We start from the raw sequence: 27,435 nt of genomic DNA on the forward strand, positions 1-27,435 counted from the left end.
AAAATTAAGAGAAATCCATGCGACTGCAGCAAATAATTGGTCTTGGAATGTCACTGCTGTATCTGAAGTGGGAATCAAGATTAGAATGGTGCTGGAAAAGCACAGTAGGTCAGGCAACATCCGAGGATGCTGATGAAGGGCTCCTGCCCGAAAGTCGATTTTCCTGCTCCTCGAAAGCTTCGCTGCAAAATTTTAATTGGAGAATGAGTTGGCGCTCTGTGGTAAACACACAAAAAATGCATTTACATAGCGCCTTTCGCAAGCTTGACCAGAGCCGCACCACATTTCAACAGTCATGTAGAGAGCAGTTCTGAAGTGTGGTCACAGCTGTAACGGAAAGCACAGCAAGCTCCCAGGGTGGAGTGATGACTATTGGCATGGACATCTGCCAGTCCTGCACCGAAAGCTCTACTCTCTTCGAAATGAGGGAACAGTGGGCGCGGTTCCATATCTTCTCCGGCCCCTCAGGCAGGGCTGCACACTCTCCGAACCGCAATGGTAGTGTCAGCCTGGACACTGGTATGCGGGCTATACACTGGGCCGGAGCAGCGTGATCGTGCTGTCCCTCAACTTGCTGGACCCACGCAGCGGTGAGCTGTAAACTTCAATGAAACTACGACCATGCTGTTTTGTACAATATTGAAACAAACAGGTTTAACGGTTCAGATTTTGAATCTATATTTCTTACTGAACTGATTCCAGCCACCCCGGATGGAGGTTTGTCAAGTTCACAGGTACTGCTCTCAGGTTAAGGGAGGCTATTACTGCCACCCCCAGCCTGCCTTCTGACGGTTTGAGAAAGGTGGCAGAGGTAAGCGTTGCTAAAATTTCAACTTATCATCCCAATGGTCGTCAAAACAGAATAGAACGCACAGCTTTTAAGGGTAGGTCAATCTACATTGCCTGGTCAGTGAGGCCGACCACAGTTGAATAGCTCAACAGCAGTTCACTTTCTAAGCTCTCTCTGCTGATTGGGTGAATAGTCTAGTGCTGGAAAAGGTCATTCATCCCCTCCTGCCGGTGCCATTTCTACAGCAGAGCTATCACTTACCCCTCCCCTTTCCCCGGAGCTCCACAATCTTATGTCCCCTCTTCCTCTCAAATTCCCTTTTACAAGTTACTACTTTCTCCTTTTAAAATCTTCCCCCTCAGGCAGATATATGGAGTTAGGCAAATTGGTCATGATCTCATCGAATTGCAGAGCAGGCTGGAGGAGCTGAATGGCCTCCTCTTGTTCCTACGTTTCTATCAGAGAATTGAACGGTTAATCCGCTTGCAGTGATATTGACTGAGGAGCAAGTACTGACCAGGGCACTGAGGATCTCTCCTTCAGAATAGCGTCTCACTGGAGACCGTAACCAATGATCTCCGATTGACATCCCACCTGCGAGAGAGCACCACGAGGCCCAGTTACAGGAAGGATATTATTAAAGTGGAGAGGGTTCGGAAGATCGTGTTGTTGGGAGTGGAGGTTTTGAGTTGCAAAAATAGTCTGGAAAGACTGGGACTTTTTTCCCTGGAACGTAGGAGGTTGAGATAAGGTGAATGGCAAAGGTATTTCCCTGGGAGCGAGGGGGCATATGTAAAAGGTGAAAGGAGAAACAATTAAAAACCTAAGCAGCAACTTGTTCACACTGAGTGGTTCATGTGTGCAATGAACTTCTAGAGAAAGCGGTGGACAGTTTGGTTACAACATTTAAAAATCTTTGGATAATTACATGATGGGAAGGATTTATTTTATTTTATTATATTAAACAATACAGTTTACAAAACAATTAACATTACCAGCTGTATACAGAGAAACAGTAATTTTACAAGAGGAGCGGCAAAGCAAGGTCGCAAACCCTACCGGTAACCAACTTTCTGGGAAATGAGAACAAATTTCAAATCCCACTTTCAGTCATCACAAAACAGTAACAAATACATACATGACAGTCTAATTACATAAAGAAAACAGTGCATTGAACACAGACCCGCCCCAGCAAACCAACAAGCCATCCGTCCCTCCCACCTTCCGGCCACTCTAAGGCCGCCCATCCCTCCCGCCTTTCCGGCTCTTGGTCCGCCCTGGCACGCCTTCCGGCCACCTCTAGGACAACCCGTCTTGTTTCTCTAACATCCCCCCCAAATACGACAGCGATCAGGACGGCCTACCCACCTATTGGAAAGGTTTAGATGCACATGGGCCAAGTGCAGGCAGGTGGGGACTATTTAAGTTTGGGAACGTAGTCTGGATGGACTGAAAGGTCTGTTTCCGTGTTGTGAGACTTAAGGTGGACAGTATCGACACAGTTACAGCAAATCCAAAGTAGCACAGGAAGCGTGGAGGAAGTATGTTTGTTGGAGGGGTGGGGGCTCTTGTGGCACTGTGATCATGTCCCTGCCTCTGAGCCAGGAGACTCATAAAGGAGCACCTGCTTCCGAAGTTCAGAGCACAGGAACCAAAAAAGCTCTTCGGCCCGTCGAACGTTCACCAGTTTTAAAAACAAGCACCTGACTATTCTAATTGCATTTTCCAGCCCTGGCCCAATAAGTGCACGTCGAAATACTTCTCAAACGCCGTGTGGGTGTGTCTTAACATCCTTGAACAGATGGGTTGAACGTATCTGCATGTTGATTGGTTGAGATGGAGAGGAGGGTGTGGGGTGGACATAAAAGCAATGGGAGAGGCGAGATTAGCCGGCTTCTGAATACATGTTGCTGGTTCACTGGGCGCATGTGTGATGGTGATGAAAATATTGAATAAAATTTATTTGCACAATGGTGTCTTTACTGAGTCACTGCATATATACAGGGTACAGTACATACTGAGGGGGTGAAATAAGCACTGTTGATGCACACTGGTCGCGTGGCGGAATACTGAAAAAGGTAAACAGCAGACTCAGAGCTTCCTCACAAAATAAAAACAGAAGGTCTCCTCAGTCCAGGGCCCGGCTCTAAGCTGGCTGGTCAGAGCCCACTTACTGTGCACATGTAAATAAAGAGTGACTTGCTGGCGAGATACTGGCTTCTGTGCAGTTATTTTCGTTTGGTTTTTAAACATTAGAACAAAAATGAATAAACAGGCGGTTCAGAAGGTCTCCTCAGTCTAGGGACTGGCTCTGAGCTGGTTGGTCAGAGCCCATGTCCAGTGCAAAACAAAACATAAAACTCTAATTCTGGAGCAGGATCTCAGCCCACGCTGCGATTGGGATTCGGACTGGGGGTCTGGTGTCAATAAGTAAACATCACATCGTAAGTGACTTGGAATCCATTATCCCAAGCGTACAGGAGCTTGTCGTTGGGGTTGTAGTCTATCTGGGTGAGGTAAGAGTATTTGCTTTGAATTCTCAGCCCCGGGTCTGACTCGGAGCCGGTGTGGGTGTCGAAGGCGTAGCCGACAGTGCCCTCCGTCTGGCCCCGCAGTCCCATCGCGTACAGGACGCCGCAGATCAGGAAGTAGTTGCGGTAGGAGGCACGCCGGAGCTGGGTCCTCCAAGTGGTCTCCTTCCTGGCGGTCAGGTCGACGGGGTCCAGGCGGCTGAGCACCAGCACCTCCTCGGACAGGTAGCCGAAGTCGTTGGAGAAGTAGGCCACCCAGAGGCCGCCCTCGTCCACCGTGAAGTCCACCTCGGAGTAGCCCTTCCAGCGGAAGGTGCCGTCGCCGCCGGAGCCCCTGCCCAACTCGTCCAGCGTCGTCCAGCTCGCCACCGCCCGCAGCCGCAGGTCATAGCGGATCAGGTTCCGCGTGTACGCCTTGTTGTAGTAGAAGGAGCCGTTGTATACGGCGTGCCCAGTCCCCATCCAGCTGGACGGCAGCTTGTACGTGTTACTCCAGCGGCCTGCGGAGGAAGCGAAGGGGGCAACTGGAGGTCAGCGCGTCTCCACCACAACAGCAACAATTTACATTTGTGTAGCGCCATAACAGCGCTTCACAGCCTGTGAGGTGCTTCTGAACTTCGTAAATATTTTCAGTTTGTCAGCTCCCCCACCCCACCCCCGTCCCCACGACTAGAAAATGTGGTGTTTTGCCTCACTGTCATGTCGAGATTGGTCCAAGTACGCCAGAGGGACAATTCTAACCCACCCCTGGTTGAGTAATGACAAAAGGGACCATTTAGACATCGACCTGGCAGAGAGAAACCTCAGCGGGTTTCCCCATTTAGCCTGCAGGGACCCTCCAAAGAGCATCCCATCCACACCCACCCCCTACCCTGGGGCAGGATGTGGGTTCCATAAGACACAGGAGCAGAAATTAGGCCATTCTGCCCATCGAGTATACTCCGCCATTCAATCATAGCTGAGGTAAGTGTTCGGGGTCAGCTCAACACCAGTCTACAAAATAGGACTGTCGAGGCAGGGTCATTAAATATCTTCAAGGCTGCAATAGATTTTTAATCAAGAAGAGAATCAAGGGTGATGGGGAAAAGACATACATGAGGATTTTCATTATTTCATTGAATGGCAGACCAGACTTGATGGGCTGAAGGGCCCACTTCTTATGGTCTTATAAAGCCAATCAGAGTTAGCAGGCATGAATCCCCGTAGGGTGGTGTGCTGGGAAATGAAGGCAATAAGGAACATTTCAAAGACATCCTTTGGAATGTCTCATTCACTGCTGATAGACAGATGCTCATGCTGACTAGTTAAACGGTTTGAACCCAATGCCCATAACCTTGGCAGGAGTCCCAATGTATTTCAGTTGCATGCAAAGCTAAGTATTACTGGAGTGAACCACATATTGAAGGCAGACTTGTGCCTCACAATATTAACTGTGACTAACAATCAAACTAACCACCAGGCTGTGGGCCCCATTCCGGCAAGACCTCACCAGGAATTTCATTGGAAACTTGGACACTCTTGTCTCTTGGGTTCAAGGCTCAATACAGATTCGAGCACAAGAGTATTTTTTAGAATCTCTATAGTGTGGAAACAGGCCCTTTGACTGCCCACACTGACTCACCAAAGAGAAGCCCACCCAGATCCATTTCCCTACCCCTGACTAAGGCACCTAGCCTTGACATCCCTAAACACTATGGGCAATGTAACATGACAAATTCACCTAACCTGCACATCTTTGGACTGTGGAAAGAAACCGAAGTACCCAGAGGAAACCCACACAGACATGGGGAGAATGTGCAAACTCCACACAGAGAGTCACCTGAGGCTGGAATCGAACCTAGGTCCCTGGTGTTGTGAGACAGCGGTGCTAACCATGAGCCACCGTGCCATCTACTCAGACAGGCCCATATTGCCTTTACTGAGAGAGTTGTCCTCGAAAAACAGAGTTGTCTTGTTGTGCAACCCACTGCCTGAAAGTGCAGCAGCATATTCAGCAGTAACTGACAGAAGGGGTTTGGATCGATCTTTGAAGGGATACTTGGAGTGGCACAGGGGTGTGCAACTAAATGAATTCCCTTTATCCTTGCTTAACTCAAACTGATCACACACTCATTTCTGTTCTCGAGGGAACACAAGGCTGGTCCGTGCAATCCACCTCATTATTGAAACCACAGCAGACATTATAAATCTCCTCAGGACAGCTTCGACCGTTAAAGACAGGAGTCATCATCGGAAACAATTGTGATAATTTCTTTCATGGTGTGTTTTTCACTGACCAGGCGGCACGGTGGGTCAGTGGTTAGCACTGCTGCCTCACAGCACCAGGGTCCCAGATTCAATTCCAGCCTTGGGCAACTGTCTGTGTGGTGTTTGCCCGTTCGTCCCGTGTCTGCGTGGGTTCCTCCCACAGTCCAAACATGTGCAGGTTATGTGAATTGGCCATGCTAAATTGCCCATAGTGCTAGGTGCATTAGTCAGAGGGAAATGGGTCTGGATAAGTTATTCTTCAGAGGGTTAGTATGGACTGGTTGGGCCGAAGGGCCTAATTCCGCACTGTAGGGAATCTAATCTAATTGCCCTTGAACTGAGTAGCCTGCTGGAGGGTATTTAAGAGTCAACTAAATTGAGCATTGGTGAGGCCGGAGCTGATGGTCTGAATGGCCACCTCCCCATCCCGTAAGGACTGTTATATTTAGGAAAGCTTACCCAGTTTGAAATACTCCAGGTTACGAAACTCGATCAAGGTGGTGCCGAAGAAATAGTTGGCCACATAGACCCGGTCCTGATTGATCACAGAGTCCTTCATCCAGACGCCTTCCCCACGCCCAGAGCTGCTGTGTGTCTTTGGGCCTCTGATCATCACAGGAGTTCCATCACAGCTGTCTTCCCGAACTAGGAGCCAGACAGAGGCAGACTTTGTAAACTTTACTTTGAGGAAAAAGAAACTCGGCTAAGACAAACCAGACATGGTTTCGAGATGACGGGTTCACAACCACCTGATGAAGGAGCAGTGCTCCGAAAGCTTAGTGCCAAATAAACCTGTTGGACTTTAGCCTGGTGTTGTGGATATTTAACTGCTGTAAACACTACATTCTTACTAAGAATCACCGTCTTGCAAACTGATGTACTCAGAAAGCTACTATAAACTGCCCATCACATATCCACTGGTAAGTGCTGCTTTCCATCCAAATGTGACACGTGAACATAATTTATAAAACAGTATCGTGACAGTAACCTCTGTATAAAAATGGCTGCATATCTTATACCCAGCTCACTGCAAGAACCAACACCAGATCTCTTTGGATGTAGACCAGTTAATCACTCTACGCTTGATTGAAGCAACACTGAGACTGCCCAAGCAAACACTCCCTCTGTGTACAGTGCCTGGACCATGTGATTGGTCACTCACTGGATGCAGTGGGCAGAGCCTACAGCATGTGATTGGTCACTCCCTGGGTACAGTAGGCAGTGCCTACACCTTGTGATTGGTCACTCACTGGGTACAGTGGGCAATGCCTACAGGCGATTGGTCAATAACTGGGTACAGTGGGCAGTGCCTACACCAGTGTTTCCCAAAGCAGGGGTTGTGTAGTCCTCACAGTGGGGTCATGAGAAAGGATTTTGGGGTCACGAGCTCTGAGGCAGCAAGGGTTAGGTGTGGCAGAAAACATCAAACTTTGGCTTCAGAAAAACCTACTAGTCTAATACTGTCCCTGCCCTGCCCTCACCTCCCCTACTCTCAGAGTTCTCACCAAGAGTCACAGAAGTTTCAAGCTTTGAAACGGACTGACGTTGGGGAGATGCTGTTGGAGCAAAGGCCAACAGAACTGAGGCCTCATCTCAATCGGCACCTCCCAAAGACTCTGGTGGGGTCAATGATCACAGAGTCATACAGCATGGAAACGGACCCTTCAGTCCATGTCATCCATGCCAACCAAGTTTCTCAAACTAAACACATCCCATTTACCTCTGCCCCATGAGCTTTCCTATTCACGAACCTGCCCAAATGTCTTTTAAATAGTGGAACTGTACCTGCATCTACCACTTCACTGGTGGGTCATTCCATCCACTCACCACCCTCTGTGTGAAAACGTTGCTCCTCAGGTCTCTTTTGAATCTTTCTGCTCTCACCTGATAATTATGCCCTCTTTGTTTTGAACTCCCTTCCCCTAGGGAAAAGACACTTGCTATCCAGCTTATCTATGCCCCTCATAATTTTACTTTGATTTTAACCTGTCCCTATAACTCAAACCCTCCAGTCCTAACAACATCCTTGTAAATCTTTTCTGAACCCTCTCCAATTTAATACCATCCTTCCTATAGCAGGGTGACCAGAATTGTGCACACTACATCAAAAGCATAACTGCTCTGTGTTTGGAAGTATGCTGAACTTTTTGGGATCTTCTGAAAGCATCAGTCCTGAACTTACTCATGTTTCTGTACTCGTCTGAAGTTTGTCCGTTTGCTGTTTTGGGAGGAGGTACTGAAGGCCGAGAAGTGGGTATGTGCAGCCTGGTCCTGGGCTTTGTGCTAGCAGGGCTCTGAGGCCTGAGTTGGTCATTTGTGCTGCCGACCTTTGAAATGCTCCTATTCATGGGCAATGACTTGCTTGGGGTCAGCCTGACCACGTTCTGTAAAACAACAGTTAGGCCTTAAAGCAGAGCTACTTAATGTGTGATTTACCAGAGGTATTCAGAATCAAGAGGGGCTTTGATAGTGCAGACCATTCCCATGGTCTGCAGAACCACAACACTTCCAGGGACACCTGCAAAACTCGCAGAGGAGAAATTTCTCTAAACGTTCCAGGCAATTTTATTAACTTTTACTTGTTAAAAATGTCGTGGTGCCAATGGGAGTGATGATTTTCCCTTAAGATGTTTGATGTCACACTTGGTCAGCATCCCATGACACTGTCAATGTTTACTCTCCCTGCCAGTGATGCACAGTGGCAGCAGTGTGTGCTATATGCAAGATGCACTCTGACAAACCCATCAAGGCTACCGAAAGCATCTTCTAATCTGCCACATCCACCATGAAGATGAGCAAGGGCACTGTACGGATGGAGGAAACCCTTTAGAGTCATAACTACATAGAAAGAGGCCATCAGGTCCATGCCAGGTCTCTGAAGAGTAAACCCATCACTTCCATTCCCTGTAGCGCTGCGAGCTTATTTCTTTCAAATACCCATCCACCTTCACCTTCAAGCTATTTGTTACTTCCACTTTGACGACCTTCATAGTGTTATGGACTAGGCCAGACCACTCAAAACATTCTTAAGCAGGCAGCCCAGACCATAACTTTGCAATTTGTTTCGGTAAGTGTACAGTGAAAATGATCTGGATTAAGTTAGCGAGGTTGACTACCAGGTTTAAAACAGACAAAAAAAAAATTATTCACAAAATTACACAATGAAACACAAAGAACAGAATGAAGAATGCCTACAGAACTCAGTCTATCCAAACTAGTGTTAAGTATGCTGTTCTGAATATACACAACAGTCCCAATAAGCAAACTCCATTTAAAACACAATACAAAAAGGATCAGATGCTGGCAGATTTAAGTTAGAAGGACAGAAGAGAGAATTTCCACTCTGATCACGGTGAACTCTCAACCAGTTCTGGACTGAACTAAACTGCTCAGCTAGAGAACTGCCCACTCCCCTTTCATTCTACAGGTCACTTCTAAAACATGACCATGTTGGCCTGAAGTCTCATCTGTTGACATATAAACAAAATCCTTTTCATCTCTGTACCAAACCAGTCTGATCGGAGCCCAGCCTGGTTTATTACCTCTCTGAAAAACATCAAGGACAGAGTATCCTTGCGCCAAGGAACAGCTTTTAGAAAAACATGGACTAGCTTTGTGACAGTAGACAGTGAATTTATGGTAATCGGCAGTCACTGTGTAAATATGCTGCCCCTCCATCTCCTCCCTAAAATCTTATTCTCTGTCACCTAGATTAAACAATCTCAACAGTGCAGAAAGAGGCCATTTGGCCCATTGAGTCTGCGCTGACTCTCTGAAGGGCATCCCATGCAGACCAATCCTCGCCAAACCTATTCCTATAATCCCACATTTCCCTGGCTAGCCTACTTAGCTTGCACATCCCTGGACACTGCAGGGCAATTTAACATATCAAATCCACCTGAGCTGCACATCCCTAGACACTAATGGGGCAATTTAGCATGTTCAATCCATGTAACCTGAATATTTTTGGACTGTGGTATGAAACCGGTGCACCAGGAGGAAACCAACTCAGACACAAAGAGAACGTGCAAACTCCACATGCAGTAGCCCAAGGCTGAAATCAAATCCATGTCCCTGGTACTGCAAGACAGCAGTGCGAACTACTGAGCCAGCGTACCACCCCAAACCTTGTACAACCGACAAACAGCTTTGCTTCGTCTGAAAAATCCCTTCCAGGCCACACACCTTCCTGACTTGGAAACAATATCACTGTTCTTTCACTGTCCCTGGGTCAACACCCCTCCATAACAGCACTGTCTAGGTGTCCCTAACCCCAAGCACTGCAGTGATTCAAGAAAGCTGACAACAGCAGCTCCATTAGAAAATCAGAAATGGAGTGCATTGTCATCACAAGCTGCAGAGACGGAGTCTCAGAGCTGCACAGTGTGATTCCATGATTTAAATATTGTTGTGTGACAGATGAGAGGGAACAAGTGTTCCCCACCAGTCCTGCAATGATCTCCCCACCCCAGAAGAAGGTTGATCTTTGACCTCAGTTCAGTGACTCCTGGTACCTTTGTGCCTTTATCGAGTGGGAGAGGCTGCTGCTTCCGCAGTAGGAAGTTGAGTTTGCTAATCTCCTTCCTCACATCCCTCATGGCGGTGGAGAAGTTCTGGTAGATGGAACGATGCTGAACAATTGTCTCAAAAGTCTCTCTCAGAAGGGCGTTGACACTGGGAACATTACGTTCCAGCCTCTGGTTACAAACAAATGCTGACATGAGTGCAAAACATCCGTTTCCATTTAATAAACAGCACACAATCTTGGAGAATATTAGACCCAGATAAAAAAGTTGTCAGTTTTGTTCTTCTAAGAACCCCACCCAAACTATCACATTGATACATAGAAAGTTACAGCCCAGAAACAGGCAGAAGAACTCAGAGCAGGAGTAGGCTATTCAGCCCCTCAAGCCTGTTCCATCATTCAATATGATCATGGCTGATCTCATCCCATCTCAACTTATTCTCTGAGGGAAGGAAACCTGCAGACCTTATTTGCTTTTTATATATATACGTAATTTCAGCCCAAAGCTAGAATGTGGTTGGAATCTTTACCAGCTTTTGAAATAGCTGATCAAGTTACCCAAGCCTAGTTTCTCATCAATGTCACTGGGCCAAAACCATGGAGCTCCCAACCTAACAACAGGGTGGGTGAACCTCGGCACAAGGGCCTGCAGTGGTTCAAAAAGGCTAATCACTATCACCTTCTCTGAGGATGACTGTCCTGTACCTTCTCCAGTTTCCTCAGTTGGCTGTTGAGTTTGGCCGAGTACGAGTTTAGTCTCTTGGTCTCCTCATTGTCAAAGATCTCCTGGAGGTCAATAGCCAGTGACTGGATCTGTAACAAACAAGAAATGAAGATCATGCACCCCCAGCCTGCACTCACTATAATGGGTTAAAGGTCATGCTCTCCAATGAGAACAATTTTGCTGTGGGAGATGGGTAAGGAAGTAAAATTCGCACCATGCAATTGCCAGGCAATGATCATCTCTCAGCAAGTGAGAATGAGAACCATCTCCCCTTAACATTCAATGGTATTATTATCACTGAATCCATCACTGTCAATATGCTGGAGGCGAACATTAATCAGATACTGAATTGGACCAAACATAGAAATACAGTGGCTTGGAGAACAGCTCAGAATCTAGAAATCATGAAAAGCATAACTCATCTCCTGATTCCCCAAAGCATGTCAACAATATACAAGCCACAAGTGGGCAGTGTGATGGATGACTTCAGGTCCAACAACACTCAAGAACCTTAATTAATTGATTGATTTGATTGATTGACTTATTGCTGTCACATGTAAGAAGATACAGTGAAAAGTGTTGTTTTACAGGGTATACAGGTAAATCTTACAATACAAAGTGCACCAAGGTAGCAGAACAGAGTGCAGAATACAGAATTACAGCCACAGAGAAGTGCAGAGGGGGAGAGATTAACATTAACATTTGAGAAGTCCATTCAACTGTGTGATAACAGCTGGGAAAAAGTTGTTCTTTAATCTATTCATATGTGTCTGCAAATTTGTATATCTTCTGTCCAACAGAAGAGAGCGGGAAAGAATATAACCTGGGTGGGAGGGCTCTTTGATTACGTTGTAATCATGATGAAGGGCTTTTGCCTGAAACGTTGATTTTCCTGCTCCTTGGATGCTGCCTGCTGTGCTTTTCCAGCACCACTCTGATCTAAACTCTGGTTTCCAGCATCTGCAGTCGTCACTTTTGCCTAGGGCTCTTTGATTACGTTGATTGTGAATATACATAAGAACTGGGAATGGGAATTGGCCATTCAGCCCATCAAGCCCATTCCACCATTCAATATGATAATGGAAGATCTCATCTTAGCTTCAACTGCACTTTTCTGAAAGCTCCCATAGCCCTTTAACCCATTAATAATGAAAAATCTGTATATCTCCTACTTAAATTTATTCAGTGTCTTGGCATCCAAAGCATTCTAGGGTAGTGAATTCCATACCTTAAATGACCTTTGAGAGAAGTAATTCTTCCTCATCTGTTTTAAATCTGCCACTCCTCAGCCTAAATGATTGCTCCACACAAGGAAACATCTATTAACTCAAGATGTTTGACACCATCCAGGACAATGTTTCATTGGCATATCACTTACCAGTTCAACATTAGGTCCCTCCACCACTGATTCTCAGTGGCACTTGTGTGTGCCACTTACAAGATGCACTGTAGCCAATCAGCAAAACTCATTCAACACCAGTTTCCAAACACAAGAATGATGGCAGCAGATACATGGGAACACCAGCTGCCAGTTCCTCTCCAAGCGACATATCACCCACTCTTGGAAATATATTGCCATTCAGAGTCTACCCATACTTTAAGGTCAGCAGTCATTCAAGAAGAAAACTCATCATTACCTTTTTGATGATACTTAGAGATGGAAAACAGATATTTGACTAGCCAAAGATGCTTACATACAGGGATGACATTTTGTAAATATACAAAAAAACTAAAGATGGAGAAGGAAACATGAGGGGAATGAAGGATAAAGGGAATGAGGGACAGAGGGCCAAGGATAGAAGCAATGAGGGAAGAACAGAGACAACACTAACCACAACTTCCCTCCTCTACAATTAACCTACACTTTGTTCTTGCAGTATTCCTGTTCTCCTTCCCTATCTCGTTTTCCTTATTTTCCCCTCTGTCACGTTCACTGAATTTTACAAATATTGCAGATTTGTTTACATCTTTTCTCTTTACAAAGTTATTGTACCTATTATTTTCTTATTAGTCCCAGTTGGCCTGATGGCGAACAAGCCTCAGCAGATAATGAGCCTTTCTCTGAGCTTTGGACACAACTGGTTATTGCTGCCTCTCTCTCACCCTCTCTCAGTTTTAACCACAGCAGCTGGCATCAGAAGATAGAACCAAAGGCTGTGCCGGCCAAGGTCTGAAACTTACTGTTGTCAAATCTGAGACTTCTACCTTCGCCTTTGCTGCTCCACGCTCATTCTTGTATTCACATGGGTCGACCCCACAGTAACACTTGCACTTTGACCCAGAGCTTGCCATCTCCTGTAGGTGAAAGCCCCTGGCCCAGGTCTTGCCACCTGTCCACCTTGTCTCCATTGGGGTGGGCATTTTGAAGGCGCAGTTACAGTCAGTTTCTTCTGTCCTCCTTGAGACAGCTTTGTTCTGATAGATTTAATAAACACATATAATTTCACAGAATTTGAAACACAGAAATAGGCCATTTGGCCCAACTGATGCAAGCCAATATCTATCTTCGCAGATGCCTCCTGTCACTCATCAACATATCCTTCCATTCCTTAAAGTTTTGACCATTAACAGTTGGACAATTTTGTATGTTTGACTTAAATGCTTCTTTCTAATTCCTATTCTGTCGACTGTTAATTATTTTCCATACATATTCATACAACTGAAAAGTTAGAGTTTTTTTGCTTTAAATAATCAATATTAGTTCCTAACCAAACATTCCTGGTCTGGAAGTTTTCCCAGACTAAAGCCTTTACCTTAACATAAGTTATTCCTTTAATGACTCTGAACAATCTCTTTCAAATGAGAGAACACTTGCATCTGACTTCCAAACCCATGACCACTACCATTTAGAAGGGTAAGAGCAGCAGATAATGGGAGCACCACAATCTGCAAGCTCCTCTCCAAGACACTCACCATCTTGACTTGAAATTATATTGCTATTCCTTCAGAGTAGTGGGGTCAAATTCTGAAATTTCCTCCCTAATGGCACTGTGGGTCAACTTGCATCAAATTGCAGCAGTTCAAGAATGCAACTCACCTTCACAGGGACATCTAGAGATGGGCAAGAAAGGATCACCCAGCCAGCAACATCCACATTCCATGAATGAATAAAAACAAATTTATGTCTCTCTCAAATTGAAATAATGTAGTTTTTGAAGTAAGTTTGAAAAAGAATCTTTGTCATTATAGATTCTTCTAAAGCTAAAGGCTTAATTTTCCTTTCACTGCAATAAAGCTCCATATTATGAATACATTATTGTATGAACATTCCAGGGATCTTTGCAGTAACCTTCTATCAGACATGTATTGGTTTTAAGTAATGGTTCATGAATGTTTAAACCCCCCTTTACAAAATAAACCAAAGCTCCTATGCCACTAGTTTGAAATCCAAATTCTTCAATACAAAAACAAAAATGATAAAAATTCAACCACACATCTTTCATCACAATAGTAGAAGTGTGGAACTCTCTTCCATAAATGGTGATTGATGCTCAATCAATGGTTAATGCTAAATCTGAGACTGATGCTGATTTGAATGGATCCAAAGTTACTAAGGAAGAGGCAAAAGTGGGTATGTCAAGTTAACTCACAGATAAGCTATGTTCAAATTGAATAGTGCAGCAGGTTTGAAAGGTTCAATGGCCTCTTTCTGTACCAATGTCCCTCTCTCACTCATGTTTTTATCCATCTTCCTTTTAAACATATCTCTACTTTTCGCCTCAAACTATTATGTGTGGTCATGAGTTCCACATTCTTGCTACTCTCTGGGTAAAGAAATTTCTCCTGAATTCTCTACTGGATTCCATTCTTTTTTTAACATTATGTCATGTTGCTATCACTCAAAAGGCCAACATTTATTGCCCATTCCTACTGGACCTTGACCTGAGTGGCAGAGGAGGACACTCCAGTCAGAGCTTGTCAGCTCTGCTAGTTTCTTTTCTTTTCCTCTTTTCTTTTTTTCCCCTCTCTCACATTGTTTTTCCATTTTGTCTTTTTCTTCTTCTGCCAGTGACCCAGAGTGAAGCAGGGAAGGTGGCCAATGAGACGGGAGTGAATCGGGGACATCCAGAGGCTAGGAGAGGAGGGGGGGGATGGTCAGTGGCCTGGAGCAGACTGGGGATGGCCAGCAGTCCAGAACAAAGCAGGGATAGCAGCCAGTGGGTCTGGAATGGTGTGGGGACAGAGGCTATGAACCCAGACTGAAGTGGCTACTGGTTGGAAACCATTGGAGCTTGGTCAGACTTCGTGGAAGCCCTTATAGAGAGAGTGTCTTGTTTTAGCTTCTGCTTTATTTCATATTTCCCTAACTTACCTTTGTAACATCGTGTAACTTTTTTTTTCTTTATTTTCTCTATCTTTGGAGTTAAAATTTGTACCCAGGTACTTTGTACTGAACATGATGCCATGTGTTGGTGACATTGTACACTTTTCACTGTACTCCTGTTCTTTTGTAACTTGAGTACATGTGACAATAAACCTCATTCTAATAACCCTAATTCTGATAACATGGGCACTTAAGAGTTGACCACATTGCTGTGGAGTCACTTGTACCCAAGTGAGTATTTACAACTATTTGCGATTGTTGTCATGGTCACTATCATGGAACTGAGCTTTGAATTTCAAGTTTTATTATTTGCATTTAAATTCCATCATCTCCATTGGTGGAATTTGAACCCATTATTAGCTGATTAGTAGTCTGGTGTCTGGATTTGTGTCCAGTTACATGACCACCATGCTGCCCTCTGCCAGTATACTGGGATCCAGAATATTGGCTTCCCCCACAAGTGGTAACATCATCTGTCCACTGATGTGTGGAAATGCTAGGTTTAGCAAGAATGGCAGCAATCTTTCATTCAAGAATCATATTCACATTCAGGAATTGATTGCAGATTTTAAAAATAATCTATTAAAAGACACATTATCTGCAAGATTTCGCACACCAGCTGAAATCTGGAGCCCGCTATTGAGGGATAACTATTTTACTGTAAAATAATGGTATTCAGTTCCCAATAAATAGCAATAAATAATTTGTTTCTATTCTACACTTTTCCTGATCTCAGAATCTCCTGAAGAGTGGGTTATTTATATTAACCCAGCACAGACCTCAGTTTAGCATCTCATCTGAATGATAACACCGCTGACAGTGCAGCGTTGAAAGGTTCTGCAGTGGGACTTGAACTCACAACCTTCTGACTCAGAGACGAGAGAGAGATTTGGATTGCAGTCAATCACTGTCATTGCCCCAGCGTACACTGAACCTCCTGTCTCAGTCATCATTCTCCCACAGCCCCAGAATGCACGTAGGCAAACACCAGAGAAAACTGACTCGAACCTAATCTCTCTGTGCCCAGTTACCGAAATAAAGTCAGTCCCAAAACAAGACCCCAATGTCCCCCTGACCCACGAGGCTGGTGACTGTTTCAACACGACTGGTGCTGCAGTCTTTCCTCAGGGCACTGATTTCACCAGTGGGTTTGAATTTACAGCACATTTCAGAAAAGGGGAACATGCAGCATTGAAAACAGGAGACGACCAGCCTCTTGAACCTGTTCTGTCCTTTAATTAAATGATGGCTGAACCAAATTTTAAGCCCGTCCTTACAGCTTTGTTCTATATTATTTAGTAACCTTACCCAACAAAGTTATATTGATCCCAGATTTGAAATTTTAATTTGCACCCCATCCCCAGTCCTGTTACTCGTCCATTCATTGTCTACATCAACCTTGCCCCCTCTGCTATCATTGCAATCCTGACAGCTCTTGGTGGGAGAGAGATCCAGATCTCCGCTCCCTTTTGTGTGAAGATGTTTCCAGACAACTGCCCAGGATGACTGAAAACAAAAGGTGGAGATCAAGCGGCATCCATGGAGAAATAAACAAGCTCAAATTTCGACTCTAAATGACTTCATCAGAGTGCAGAATCGCCTTGCTCTAACTATAATGCCTAGGTCCAGCCCCCGACGTCTAAGCCCACTTCCTTTAACCTCCTTATTCTAAGCCAAAAGAGCACCCTCGAAGTTTTGTCCCGTTTGTAATGTAGGAACAACAGCAGCCAATCGTCCCACAATCGGCAATCGCGGCACTGTGTGCTAGAGCAGGACCCGAACTCTCAACCTCCCGACTCGAAGGAGGCAGATTAACTCACTGAACCAAGCCTGACAGATCTCGAAATGACCACGGTGAGCACAAACTGGTTCACAAATGCTCCTCTGGAGAGGGGGGTGCTGTCATTTAAACCTGAGAGACTCAATACCCACCACAACCCGGCTACCTGCTCACTTCCCCAAAGATTTGGGCAATTCGCGATTGGCAGTAAATTTCCAGCCTTACCCACATTCCAGGGAACAACAAAAAGCTCTCAATACCCCGACCGACTCAGCACATCCCTCTGCCCAACCGACCCCCGGCAATGTAGCAACGAAACGCTCGAACTTACCTGAGCTGGGGTGGTCAGGACGGGGTTTAGGAGCAGTGTGAAAACCATAAGTCCAGCCTTCATTTTGTCACCGACTCCTGTGCTCACAGCCTGGTTCCCCACGGCAGCAGAAACCCGCCAACAGCAGGAGCTGGCATTGTAACCGGGGTTAAGCTGGGATGCCACTCTGTGTCCCCATCCTTAGGCCAGGTTAGAATGGGGGTGCTGGTGGCTGCAGAGGACCAGCAGAGGTGGGACACAGTGTCCAGGGGTACAGCTGCTTGTCTGGTGCTAGAGCTCCATTGTATCCCTCCTGTCAGGTCAGATGGTGACAGCCGCCGGCTAGTGCCCCAAGTTTCCTGGACTCAGACCGCGCTCTGTCCCTCGGGGGTGGGGGGGGTGGGCGTGTGTGGTTTTGGGGGACTGGGGGGACGGGGGGGGTCGGCCTTCACAGCTCTACCCTTCAGTGTCAGACGGTTGTAATTTAGTTTGCTTTCACTTTCTCAGCAGTCCCCTCTGTCTCGCAAGCGCACAAACACCTCGTTCTGCCTCTGCATGCATCTGTCGTGTTCTTTCGCAGACCGGAGTCAGGAACTGCTGGTTAACCCGTTGCATACCGGGATTTCTCGCCACTACCAGCCGCTCGCCCGGCCAACAGCACCACCTACAGGCCAGCAAGCAGGAAGGCGCCTATCCCGCAATCCACCTGGAGGGGAAAGCTGACCGCTTGAAATCACCCAGCCTGCACCGACACAGCGGTCACTCGTTATTTACTTTACACACGCGCTCTGAACCAAGCTGATTGGGATCTTCCGCAGTGTCAAATTTGAACCCAACAATACCTTGCATTGAGAGTCATGGAGATGTACAGGACGGAAACAGGCCCTTCGGTCCAACTCGTCCATGCCGACCAGATATCCAAACCCAAGTCAGGCAGCATCAGAGGGGCAGGAAAATCGACGTTTCGGGCAAAACGAAACGTTGATTTTCATGGCCCTCCGATGCTGCCCTGACTTGCTGTGCTTTTCCAGCACCACTCTAATCTAAACTCTGAGTTCCAGTATCTGTAGTCCTCACTTTTGCCTAGATATCCCAACCCAATCTAGTCCCATCTGAATCCTTCCTAATCAGATACCCATCCAGATGCCTCTTAAATGTAGGAATTGTTTCAGCCTCCACCACCTCCTCTGGCAGCTCATTCCATACACATACCACCCTCTGCATGAAAAAGTTGCCCCTTAGGTCTCTTTTATATCTTTCTCCTCTCACCCTAAACCTGTGCCCTCCAGTTCTGGACTCCCTCACCCCAGGTAAAAAAAAAACTTGTCTATTTATCCTATCCATCCCCTCATGATTTTATAAACCTCTATAAGGACACCCCTCAGCCTCCGACGCTCCAGGGAAAACAGCCGCAGCCTATTCAAACTCTCCCTACAGCTCAAAGCCTCCAACATTGGCAACATTCTTGCAAATATTTTCTGAACCCTTTTAAGTTTCACAACAACTTTCCGACAGGAGGGAGACCAGAATTGCACGCAATATTCCAACAGTGGCCTAACCAATGTCCTGTCCAGCCACAACATGACCTCCCAATGTCCTGTTCTCAATACTCTGACCAAGAAAGGAAAGCATACTAAATGCCTTCTTTACCATCCTATCTACCTGTGACTCTATTTTCAAGAAGCTAAGAATCTGCATTCCAAGGTCTCTTTGTTCAGCAACACTCCCTAGGACCTTATCATTAAGTGTATAAGTCCTGCTAAGATTTGCTTTGCCAAAATGCAACACCTCGCATTTATCTAAATTAAACTCCACTGGCCACTCCTCAGCCCATTGGCCCAATCTGGTCCAGATCACTTTTAATCTGAGGTAACCTTCTTCACTGTCCACTACACCTCCAATTTTGGTGTCATCTGCAAATTTACTAACTATACCTCTTATGCTCACATCCAAATCATTTATATAAATGATGAAAAGCAGTGGACCCACCACCAGTGCTTGTGGCACTCCACTGCTCACACGCCTCCAGTTTGAAAAACCACCCTCCACCACCACCCTCTGTCTTCTACCTTTGAGCCAGTTCTGTATACAAATGGCTAGTTCTTCCTGTATTCCATGAGATCTAATCTTGCTCACCAGTCTCCCACTGTGGCTCCGTCAACACTTTAAAACAAACTGAAGCATTTTACAGTTTTTGCCAGCTTAGTTCACTGTGGATCAGTGGTAGCAGCTCCACCCCATCCCTGAACCTGTGCTACTGATGTTGTGGGGTCAAAAGTTGAGCACATGAGTCCAGGCTGACAGTAGGCCAGTGCTGAAGGAAGCCAAACTGTCAGAAGTGCCATCTTCCAGATAAGACATTAAAGTGAAGTCCCCATTTGACTGAAAGGCTGATTTGCGATGCAAAGGGACCAACAACATGGATTTAATACCTGTGCTGGCTGAGGTTACAATGAAGGACCTTCTCAACTCCTATCCTTGCCTGGTGGTGACCCTGAGATCAAACCATCACCAGTCATCTCTATTAAATCTATGGCCACTTTAACTTAAAACTGCTTGGGTGAGTATATATAACCCACAGTACTGTTTCACAGGAAAGTTCTCCACAGCATCCTGATCAGTACTGAAGATCATAAAAAACAGACAATCTGGTCATAATCACATTGTTGGTTGTGGGAGATTGCTGTGCGGAAATTGATTGTCATATCTCCTACATCGCAATAGTGAATATGCTTCAAAAACTCTGTAACAATGGAAGGCCTCCTGTATTCTTTATCAAACAAAACGTGGCACAAGACACATAAAACAATTTTGATCAGCTTTCATTTTATATTAAGTCTTTTGTAACACAATAATAGTGTCCCTATCTCTGAGACTGGAGGCCTGGGTTCATTCCTACCTGCTCCAGAGATGTGATAGCATCTCCAAACAGATTGATTAGGAATATATCTCCTCACTTTGTGTGGTCATTTTTTGGTAGCACCTTGTCAAAGCCTTTGAACTACGGTTCTCACTGAGCCAGTTACATTCCCAAAGAAAACTGAAATTTGTCAAACTGGCGGAGTGATCAAAATCAGGGATCCTGAAGAGGCCAAGGAAGTAGGGCTGGAAGACGTTTTGGAAATTGGGAGATTTGAAAAAAAGGATGAGAATTTAAGAGTCATTGTGGTGTGATAGTTGAACAGGGTTTGGTGCAATGGGCAGAAGAAATTTGGATGAAGTCGATGGAATGCAGGAAGCTGATGAAGACAGCAGGGGACTGATCACATCTGGAATAAAAGGTGCAGATAAGGATTTTAGCATCAGATGAGCAGAGTCTGTGAAGGAGGAGGGAATTATTACACATTGAAAGTCAGGGGTCTCAATGAAAGTGTAGGTTTGTGCTGGAAAGCTCTGAGAAAGAATGGACAGTGTGTCCATCTTACAGTTTACTTTGCACTCTCATTGTTTCTGGATCCCAATACATCGTAGCCAATGAGGAGAAGCAAGTAACAACTGAACTCTTTCAATGATCAGTGCCTGATGGGTGAGTGGCCTTTCATTGTAACAATGTATCCTTCACTGTTACTAGATGCTGGAACTCCCTCCCTAATGGCACTGTGGCTGTCCCTTACACCCCATGGACTGCAGCACACCAGGATAACAATTCACTACTTTCTCCAGGGTTATAAAGTTAAAAATCACACAACACCAGGTTATAGTCCAACAGGTTTATTTGGAAGCACTAGCTTTCGGAGCGCTGCTCCTTCATCAGGTGATTGTGGAGAATAAGATTGTAAGACACAGAATTTATAGCAAACGTTTACAGTGTGATGTAATTGAAATTATGTATTGACAAAGAGCCGGATTGTTTGTTAAGTCTCTCATCTTTTAGAATGACCATGTTGGTTTCAGTTCTTTCATATGTAAATCACAAAACCTTTTTTAAAAGTTACATTCTCAAGTGCACTTTAACAATTAGCATTTGCCAACCTCTCACCATTTAAGAATTTTTTTTGTGTTTTCTACCAAAATGAATGCCATTACACTTACTTTATTTTTCGTCCGCCATGTGTGGACTTAGCCTGCTCAAGTGCCCTTCTTGCCTTTGGCATCTTCCTCACAACTTGTACTCCAACCTAATTCTGCATCATTAGTAAATCTGGAAATACTGAAACTGGCCTCTGCATTAAGTTATCCAAATGATTTGCTCACAACATCTTTGTGGTATTCCAATGATCACAGCCTACCAACTTGAAAATAATGTGTTCATACCTACTCTCTGTCTGTTAACCAATTCTCAATCTGTACTGGTATAATCGCTTCAATCCCATGCACTCTGATGTTACTTACTGGCCTGTTGTGTGGAACCTTATCAAAAATCTTCTGAAAATCCATTGGTTCTTCTTTATCTATGCTACAAGTCATATCCACTGAAAATTCCACAGGTTTGTCAAATATAATTTATCTTTCATGACTTCATGTTTGATATTGGCCAGGTTCTGTCAGGTGGGACTAGATTGGGTTGGGATAGCTGGTCGGCATGAATGGGTTGGATGGAAAGGTCTGTTTTCATGCTGTACACCTCTATGACTATAATTGGTGTCATGTCAGACCAGGTAAAGTATTGAAGGTGGTCACTCCCTATGAGACTGTCAGTGCCATAATTGTCAGACTGATTCTAATCTAAAAAACAGATTTACAGAATCTTACATGGATTCATGCAGTTTTTGAGCAAAATAAAATGTAATTCTGCAAGTACAAATTTACCCCACAAACTTACATGTTGAGGTGGGGCATGGTGGTGGGTTTACAAATGTCTGTGAGAAGGTCTGTATATATGTGTGAGTGTGAATGTAAGGGTGGTTAAGTCTGTGAGAGAGTGTGTGTGGGAGTGTATGTGTGAGTGCATGAGAGGGGTGTGTGTGTGTACTGTATAGTGCAATGGGGGCCACCTGTAGTGTGATATGAACCCAAGGTCTTGATTGAGGCCATCCCCATGGCTACCAAATTTAGCTATCAGTTTCTGCTCAGCCACTTTTCATTGTTGCCTGTCCCAAAATCCACCTTGGAAGATGGTCACCCGAATGTATGTGGTTGTTCTCCAGGGTAATTGGGGATTGGCAATAAATGCTGGCCAAGCCAGCAACACCCACATTCTAGGGCCAATTAAACAAAATAAGAACATGAGAGCTAACTGTAAATCACTCACTCCTACAGACCAATCATTATCAGTCTTCCTACAACACACTGATATTTTCTAGAAGCCCATTCTTAATGGCCCACTCGTCTCAGATAATTTGTAAGAGGGTTTCACTTATAAGCCCATTCTTATAAATTCACTCATATTAGATAATTCCTGTGGATACCACATGTTTTTGGGGATCAATGCAGACTGATAACAACAGCATGAGCTAAAGTCACCACAAAGTACATTTAAAAGTCACCTGGATGAGTATATAAGTAGGAAGACTTTACAGGGATATGGGCCAAGAGCTGGCAAATTGGACTAGATTAGTTTAGAATATCTGGTCGGCATGGATGAGTTGGACCAAAGGGTCTGTTTCCATGGTGTACATCTCTATGACTTTCTTTCTTAACCTTGTTAAAAATCGCACAATGCCAGCTTTATTTGGAAGCACTAGCTTTAAGATCGCTGCTCTGTCGTCAGGCATGGTGATTCTCAGGTTAAACCACCAGCAGTTGTATCTCTCTCTGTCTCTCTAATGAGACAGTAAGACTGTGGTGACTTCATCATTACTTCTATAATGTCACTCACTTAAAGCCACTTCTATAAGCTCATTCCTAGAAGATGACCTACAATACCATCCTATAAGGTCACCCTTTATTACACACATTGCTTTAAGGTCATTCTGAAGATACAGGCACAGTTCTAAGGTACAACGTTAAAAATCACACAGCACTAGATTACAGCCCATATTATAGTATACAATGACACTCCATAACCACCTGATGAAGCGATGCTCCAAAAGCTAGAGCTTCCAAATAAACCTGTTGGACAATAACCTGGTGTTGTGTGATTTTTAACTTTGTACACCCCAGTCTAACACCGCCTCTCCAACATCTATAAGGTGACTGACTCCTACAAGACCACTCTTGTATAGCCACTGCAACATGTCACTGCAACATCATGCTTCATGGTGACTCTCAAATGACTTTCCTATACTTGACCATTCCAATGAGCCCTATCTAATAACGTAACTCCCATAAAGACACCGCGCTAATTCTTATTGGATTGCAGAGGAAAGGATCATTCTCTCCGCATAAGCTCAAATCTGACGTTCAAAACTCAAGAGTTTTACATTCACACCTTCCTCTTTCACTCTGGATCCAGTCCCACATCAGGTCTACTCCCGAAACATTCCCTCTAAAGTGCCATCTGCTGTTGGGCGGAGAGAACAGCAGTGAGAGTTGGCCGATGCGGAAGATGAAAGCGAAACTTGCATTCAATTCGGGCGTTGTTATGAACTTTACCCAAAGGCTTACAATCGGCGGAACACAGTTTTTAATTTAAAAAAGGAGTAAAGATGTTTTAGTCAGAAAAGCAATCGGGGTAAGTTTGAAACAGTTTTTTGAAGATGTTAAATGCTAGAGATTTTGTAAAAACGATCGGTGGGTTCACACGGCAGTGTCGGGGTTGTGTACCATTCGGTGTCTTTAATTCAGGTTTTTTTTTAATTCGACGTCCCCACAATGTTAAGGGCTGGTGTGGTCCTTGGGTGGCTCATGTCTGGTTCAGGGTGGTATTGCGAACCTTATTCTTGGTGAAACTGGACGGAAATGTGTCAGTTTTCCAAGTGGACACATTCTAACCTCGGAGTTACCTGTTCCCTGTTTCGCACCCAAGGTTACAGCCAGCAATGTCATTTCCCACTCTTTGCTGATCATATCTCGTCGACTGGTGAGAACAATTGCACCCTGGTGAGTCCTACTCCTCGCTCATCTTCCCATTCCACCCTCAAACCTGTACTCGGCTAAAACTCTTCCACCTCTGTCCCGACTGACATCTCTGCCAGTCTCCTAACGCTTCTGTGCCTCTCCAATCCTGCTCTCTTGTACCCAGAACCCAGAAATTCCTAACTTGCCATCCCCAAACTCTCAACTCTGCGGAGTACACTCGATAGGCCGAATGGTCTATTTCTGCTCCTATGTCTTATGGTGTCAGATGTTCCCTAAAACTTAACTTATTGATTCGATTCCTGACAGCATGAAGACAGGCTGTTGGCCCAACAAGTCCACACTGACTCTCCGAAGAGTAACCCACCAAGACCCATTCCCCAACATTTACGCCTGATTAACGCACCTAACAGTGTGTGCAATTTAACATGGCCAGTTCACCTAACTTACACATCTTTGGATCGTGGGAGGAATCAAATTGCCCGAGGTAGTGATTGAACCCGGGTTCCTGATGCTCTGAGGCAGTAGTGCTAACCACTGAACCACAGTGCCCAGTGGCTCAATGTTTGAAGAGAGAGGTGGTTTCTTTTTTTTTTGCATCCGTTTATAGGATCGTTGTTTTTCTGTCCCATCTATAATTGGAGGTTAACTAAAAATGCTAAAGATAATATAAAACTTACTTTTTTAAAAAATATATATATAGTTGTGCAAAGGCAGGTTTGGTCAGAGTATACAAAAACAGACTCAAAAGGTAAATAGCAAGTTCTTTTTGAGGAGGCTGTATGTGCTGTGGATAAAGACAACTGATGGATGGAGGGCCTGTGTTTAGATATCCAGAAATAATTTCATGAGATGCCACATCAAATGTTATTGTGGAAAGTAAAAGCACATGAATATTGGCAATGATTTAAATAAAGCTAGCTAACAGAAAGCAGGAAGTAGGTATGAATGGGTTTTTTGGGGTTGGTTAAATGTACCAAGTGGTGTCCCACAGGGTGTGCTGGAACTGAAACTTTTTACAACTAAAATAAACGACGTAAATGAAGGATGGAGTATATAGTGCCAAATTTGCTGACAACATGAGAATAAGTCAGAAAGTAAGCTGTGTAGAGGACACAGGTTACAAAAAAAAGTTGAGTATGCAAACGTGTTAAATGGTGTAGAATATGGGAGAATATGAAATTGTCAATTTTTGCTGAAAGAGATTTTTTTTTAAAAATGCTCTGTTTAAATGGTGAGACAGTGCAGAGCTGTGAGATGCAGAGGGATCTGTCAATCTTCATGGATGAATCACTAACATTTACTAAGCAGCTACAAGTAATTAGGAAAGCTAATAGAATGTTATCATGTTATTGTGAGGGGAACTGAATACCAAGTTTGGGAGATTATACTTAAGTTTTACAAGATCCTGATGAGGCTGCAATGGAGTACTCTGCGCAATATTTGTTCAGGAAGGATGTAAATGCATTGGAGGCAATTCAGAGGAGGTTTGCTGGACTAATACCTAGAATGGTATGTAATTTAATGAGGAGAGGTTGGACACAAACTTGTCTCCATTGGAGTTTAAATAAAGAGTTGAAACTTAAAAAAAAAAAATTGAGGGCTGTTGGACAGGGTAAATGTGAGAGGATGTTTCCTGTTATCGATTAATCTAGCTCTCTCTAAGTGCAATCTGATTCTGTCCCTGAGAATTGCTGAAAGCAACAACTAAAATCTGAGGACTGGATGGTGTAAGCATGAAGTCCCCTTACAGAAAGGAGTGAATAGAGTGTCTGATTTCCAATTGTCACAGAAACAAGATGCTCTCCAGCATTCCTTTGACAGCACCTTCCAATGTGTGACTTCTCCCATCTAGAATGTCAAGACCAGCAGATGGAACTCCTCCATCTGCAAGTTTCCATCAAAACCATTCACCATCCTGATTTGTCATTCCTGATAGTGTCACTGAGACAAAGTCCTACTTCTTTCTTCCTTCCTCACAGCACTGTGTACGTACTGCAAGGACTACAGTGCTTCAAGGTTGCAGCTCACGTCCACCATCTCAAGAGCAAGAGAGGATGGTCAGTAAACCTAGCCAGTGATGGTAATATATCATCAAGTGTTTAAAAATGCTTGCATTCTAAGAGTGTGCAAACAGTCACTAATCAATCTGAAACATGACCAGAAATTGCTGGATAAGCTCAGTGAGTCTGGCAGTATCTTTGGAGAGAAATCAGTTAGTGTTTCAGGTCAAGTGACTCTTCCTCAGATTTATGATCTGGATTTCATGAGGAACCTCTTTTATCCAGTGAGAATGTGGAACTTGCTCCTTCAGCTTGTAGTTAATGTGAATAATATACATTTAAAATGAATGCGGTTAAATGCATGAGGGAGAAATGAATAAGAGAGAAAACAGAATAGGAGGAGGTTTTTGTGCAGCACAGACTTAGTGGGTTGAATGGCATGTCTCTGTGCTGTGTAGTTTTTTAATAAGTCTCTGAATTGGAGAAATGGGAATGTCATTTTAGCCCCTAACGAAGTTGGTTGTATTTCAGGGTTCAGAGATTTGCTGAGAATGTTCGGATGGATAGGGCCCCATGCCCTGCTCCTGTTTTTCCTCCTCTGGATTTCCTCAACGCTGGCAGGTGAGAGACCTCACGGCTGAACTACCTCAACAACTCACTTCCTGATGATAGGTGCTGGAGGATTGTGATGGGGGAATTGAGTTAAATTGAGTAGGTCTATGTCAATTATGGAAGCACAGCCACATGGCCTGACAGCAGCTGCCCGGCAGAGAGCCAGCACTGAGTCAGTGGGCTGAACAACCACCTTTTTGTGCCATTAGGAATCTGTGTAACTTTCTAACCAATGTTTGTTCCCGTGATCAACTTGTCGAGGTCTTGCAGCTTACGTCAATGTGCGTTGTTGAAAGTTAAAACCATCTTTTTCTCTTCCATCTGTTCCTTTGTTGATAATGTTCATCCCAAACTCACCCTCACCCCACCTCTTTCTCAAGAGCCCTGCAAATTCATTGCTTTGCATTTTTGTAATTTGTACAATCATCTCTTTATCCTAATCCCCTTGACTCTTGTAGTGAATCTACTTCCACGAGAGGTCTTTCAGTCTTATGATAAATTGTTGATATTGCTGGCTAGGCCTGCACTGATTGTACCTTTAACATATTAAAGAATCCCATAGTGCTTTGGGGTATTATAAATTGCAGAATGTCACCAGGCTCCGTAGGGAGATTAAATCAGATGACCAAAAGCTTGATTGCAGAGGTAAATACAAAGGTGTGTCTTAACAGAGGAAAGTGAGGTAGCCCAAG

At 44.5% G+C, this 27,435-nt stretch overlaps 2 protein-coding genes across 3 annotated transcripts in view; one reads left to right on the forward strand and one right to left on the reverse strand.

Annotated features, from left to right (window-relative positions):
- Positions 1-338: 338 nt before the first annotated feature.
- LOC122541430 (olfactomedin-like protein 2A) lies at positions 339-17,860 on the reverse strand. Of its 2 annotated transcripts, XM_043678195.1 has the most exons (7): positions 17,253-17,860; positions 12,999-13,232; positions 10,799-10,906; positions 10,083-10,265; positions 7,751-7,952; positions 6,028-6,213; positions 339-3,821 (listed from the first exon to the last, which is right to left on the reverse strand). In XM_043678195.1, exons 1-7 carry the CDS (start codon positions 17,313-17,315, stop codon positions 3,214-3,216), a joined length of 1,584 nt encoding a protein of 527 aa, XP_043534130.1. In that variant the 5' UTR covers positions 17,316-17,860; the 3' UTR covers positions 339-3,213. The 2 variants fall into 2 exon arrangements, with proteins under 2 accessions (XP_043534130.1, XP_043534131.1); XM_043678196.1 differs by lacking the exon at positions 12,999-13,232 and having other exon boundaries at positions 17,253-17,857.
- Positions 17,861-23,633: 5,773 nt separating this feature from the next.
- The window catches only part of LOC122541547, a 75,100-nt gene continuing 71,298 nt past the window's right edge, over positions 23,634-27,435 (forward strand). The window contains exons 1-2 of the mRNA XM_043678375.1: positions 23,634-23,784; positions 26,663-26,752. Of these exons, the coding sequence (XP_043534310.1) occupies positions 26,683-26,752 (70 nt within the window). The 5' untranslated portion in view covers positions 23,634-23,784; positions 26,663-26,682. The remainder of the gene's footprint in view (positions 23,785-26,662; positions 26,753-27,435) is intronic.

Source organism: Chiloscyllium plagiosum, chromosome 37, assembly GCF_004010195.1.
Source record: "Chiloscyllium plagiosum isolate BGI_BamShark_2017 chromosome 37, ASM401019v2, whole genome shotgun sequence".
Lineage (NCBI taxonomy): Eukaryota > Metazoa > Chordata > Chondrichthyes > Orectolobiformes > Hemiscylliidae > Chiloscyllium > Chiloscyllium plagiosum.

Bases quoted from the DNA above. Each gene is read 5' to 3' on its own strand.
- LOC122541430 (XM_043678195.1), bottom strand. From the start codon at position 17,315: ATGAAGGCTGGACTTATGGTTTTCACACTGCTCCTAAACCCCGTCCTG. The intron at 6,214-7,750 runs GTAAGTTCAGGA...TCTGGCTCCTAG, and splicing joins AGACGAGTACAGAAACATGA to TTCGGGAAGACAGCTGTGAT. The intron at 3,822-6,027 runs GTAAGCTTTCCT...CTTCCTCCGCAG, and splicing joins CCTGGAGTATTTCAAACTGG to GCCGCTGGAGTAACACGTAC.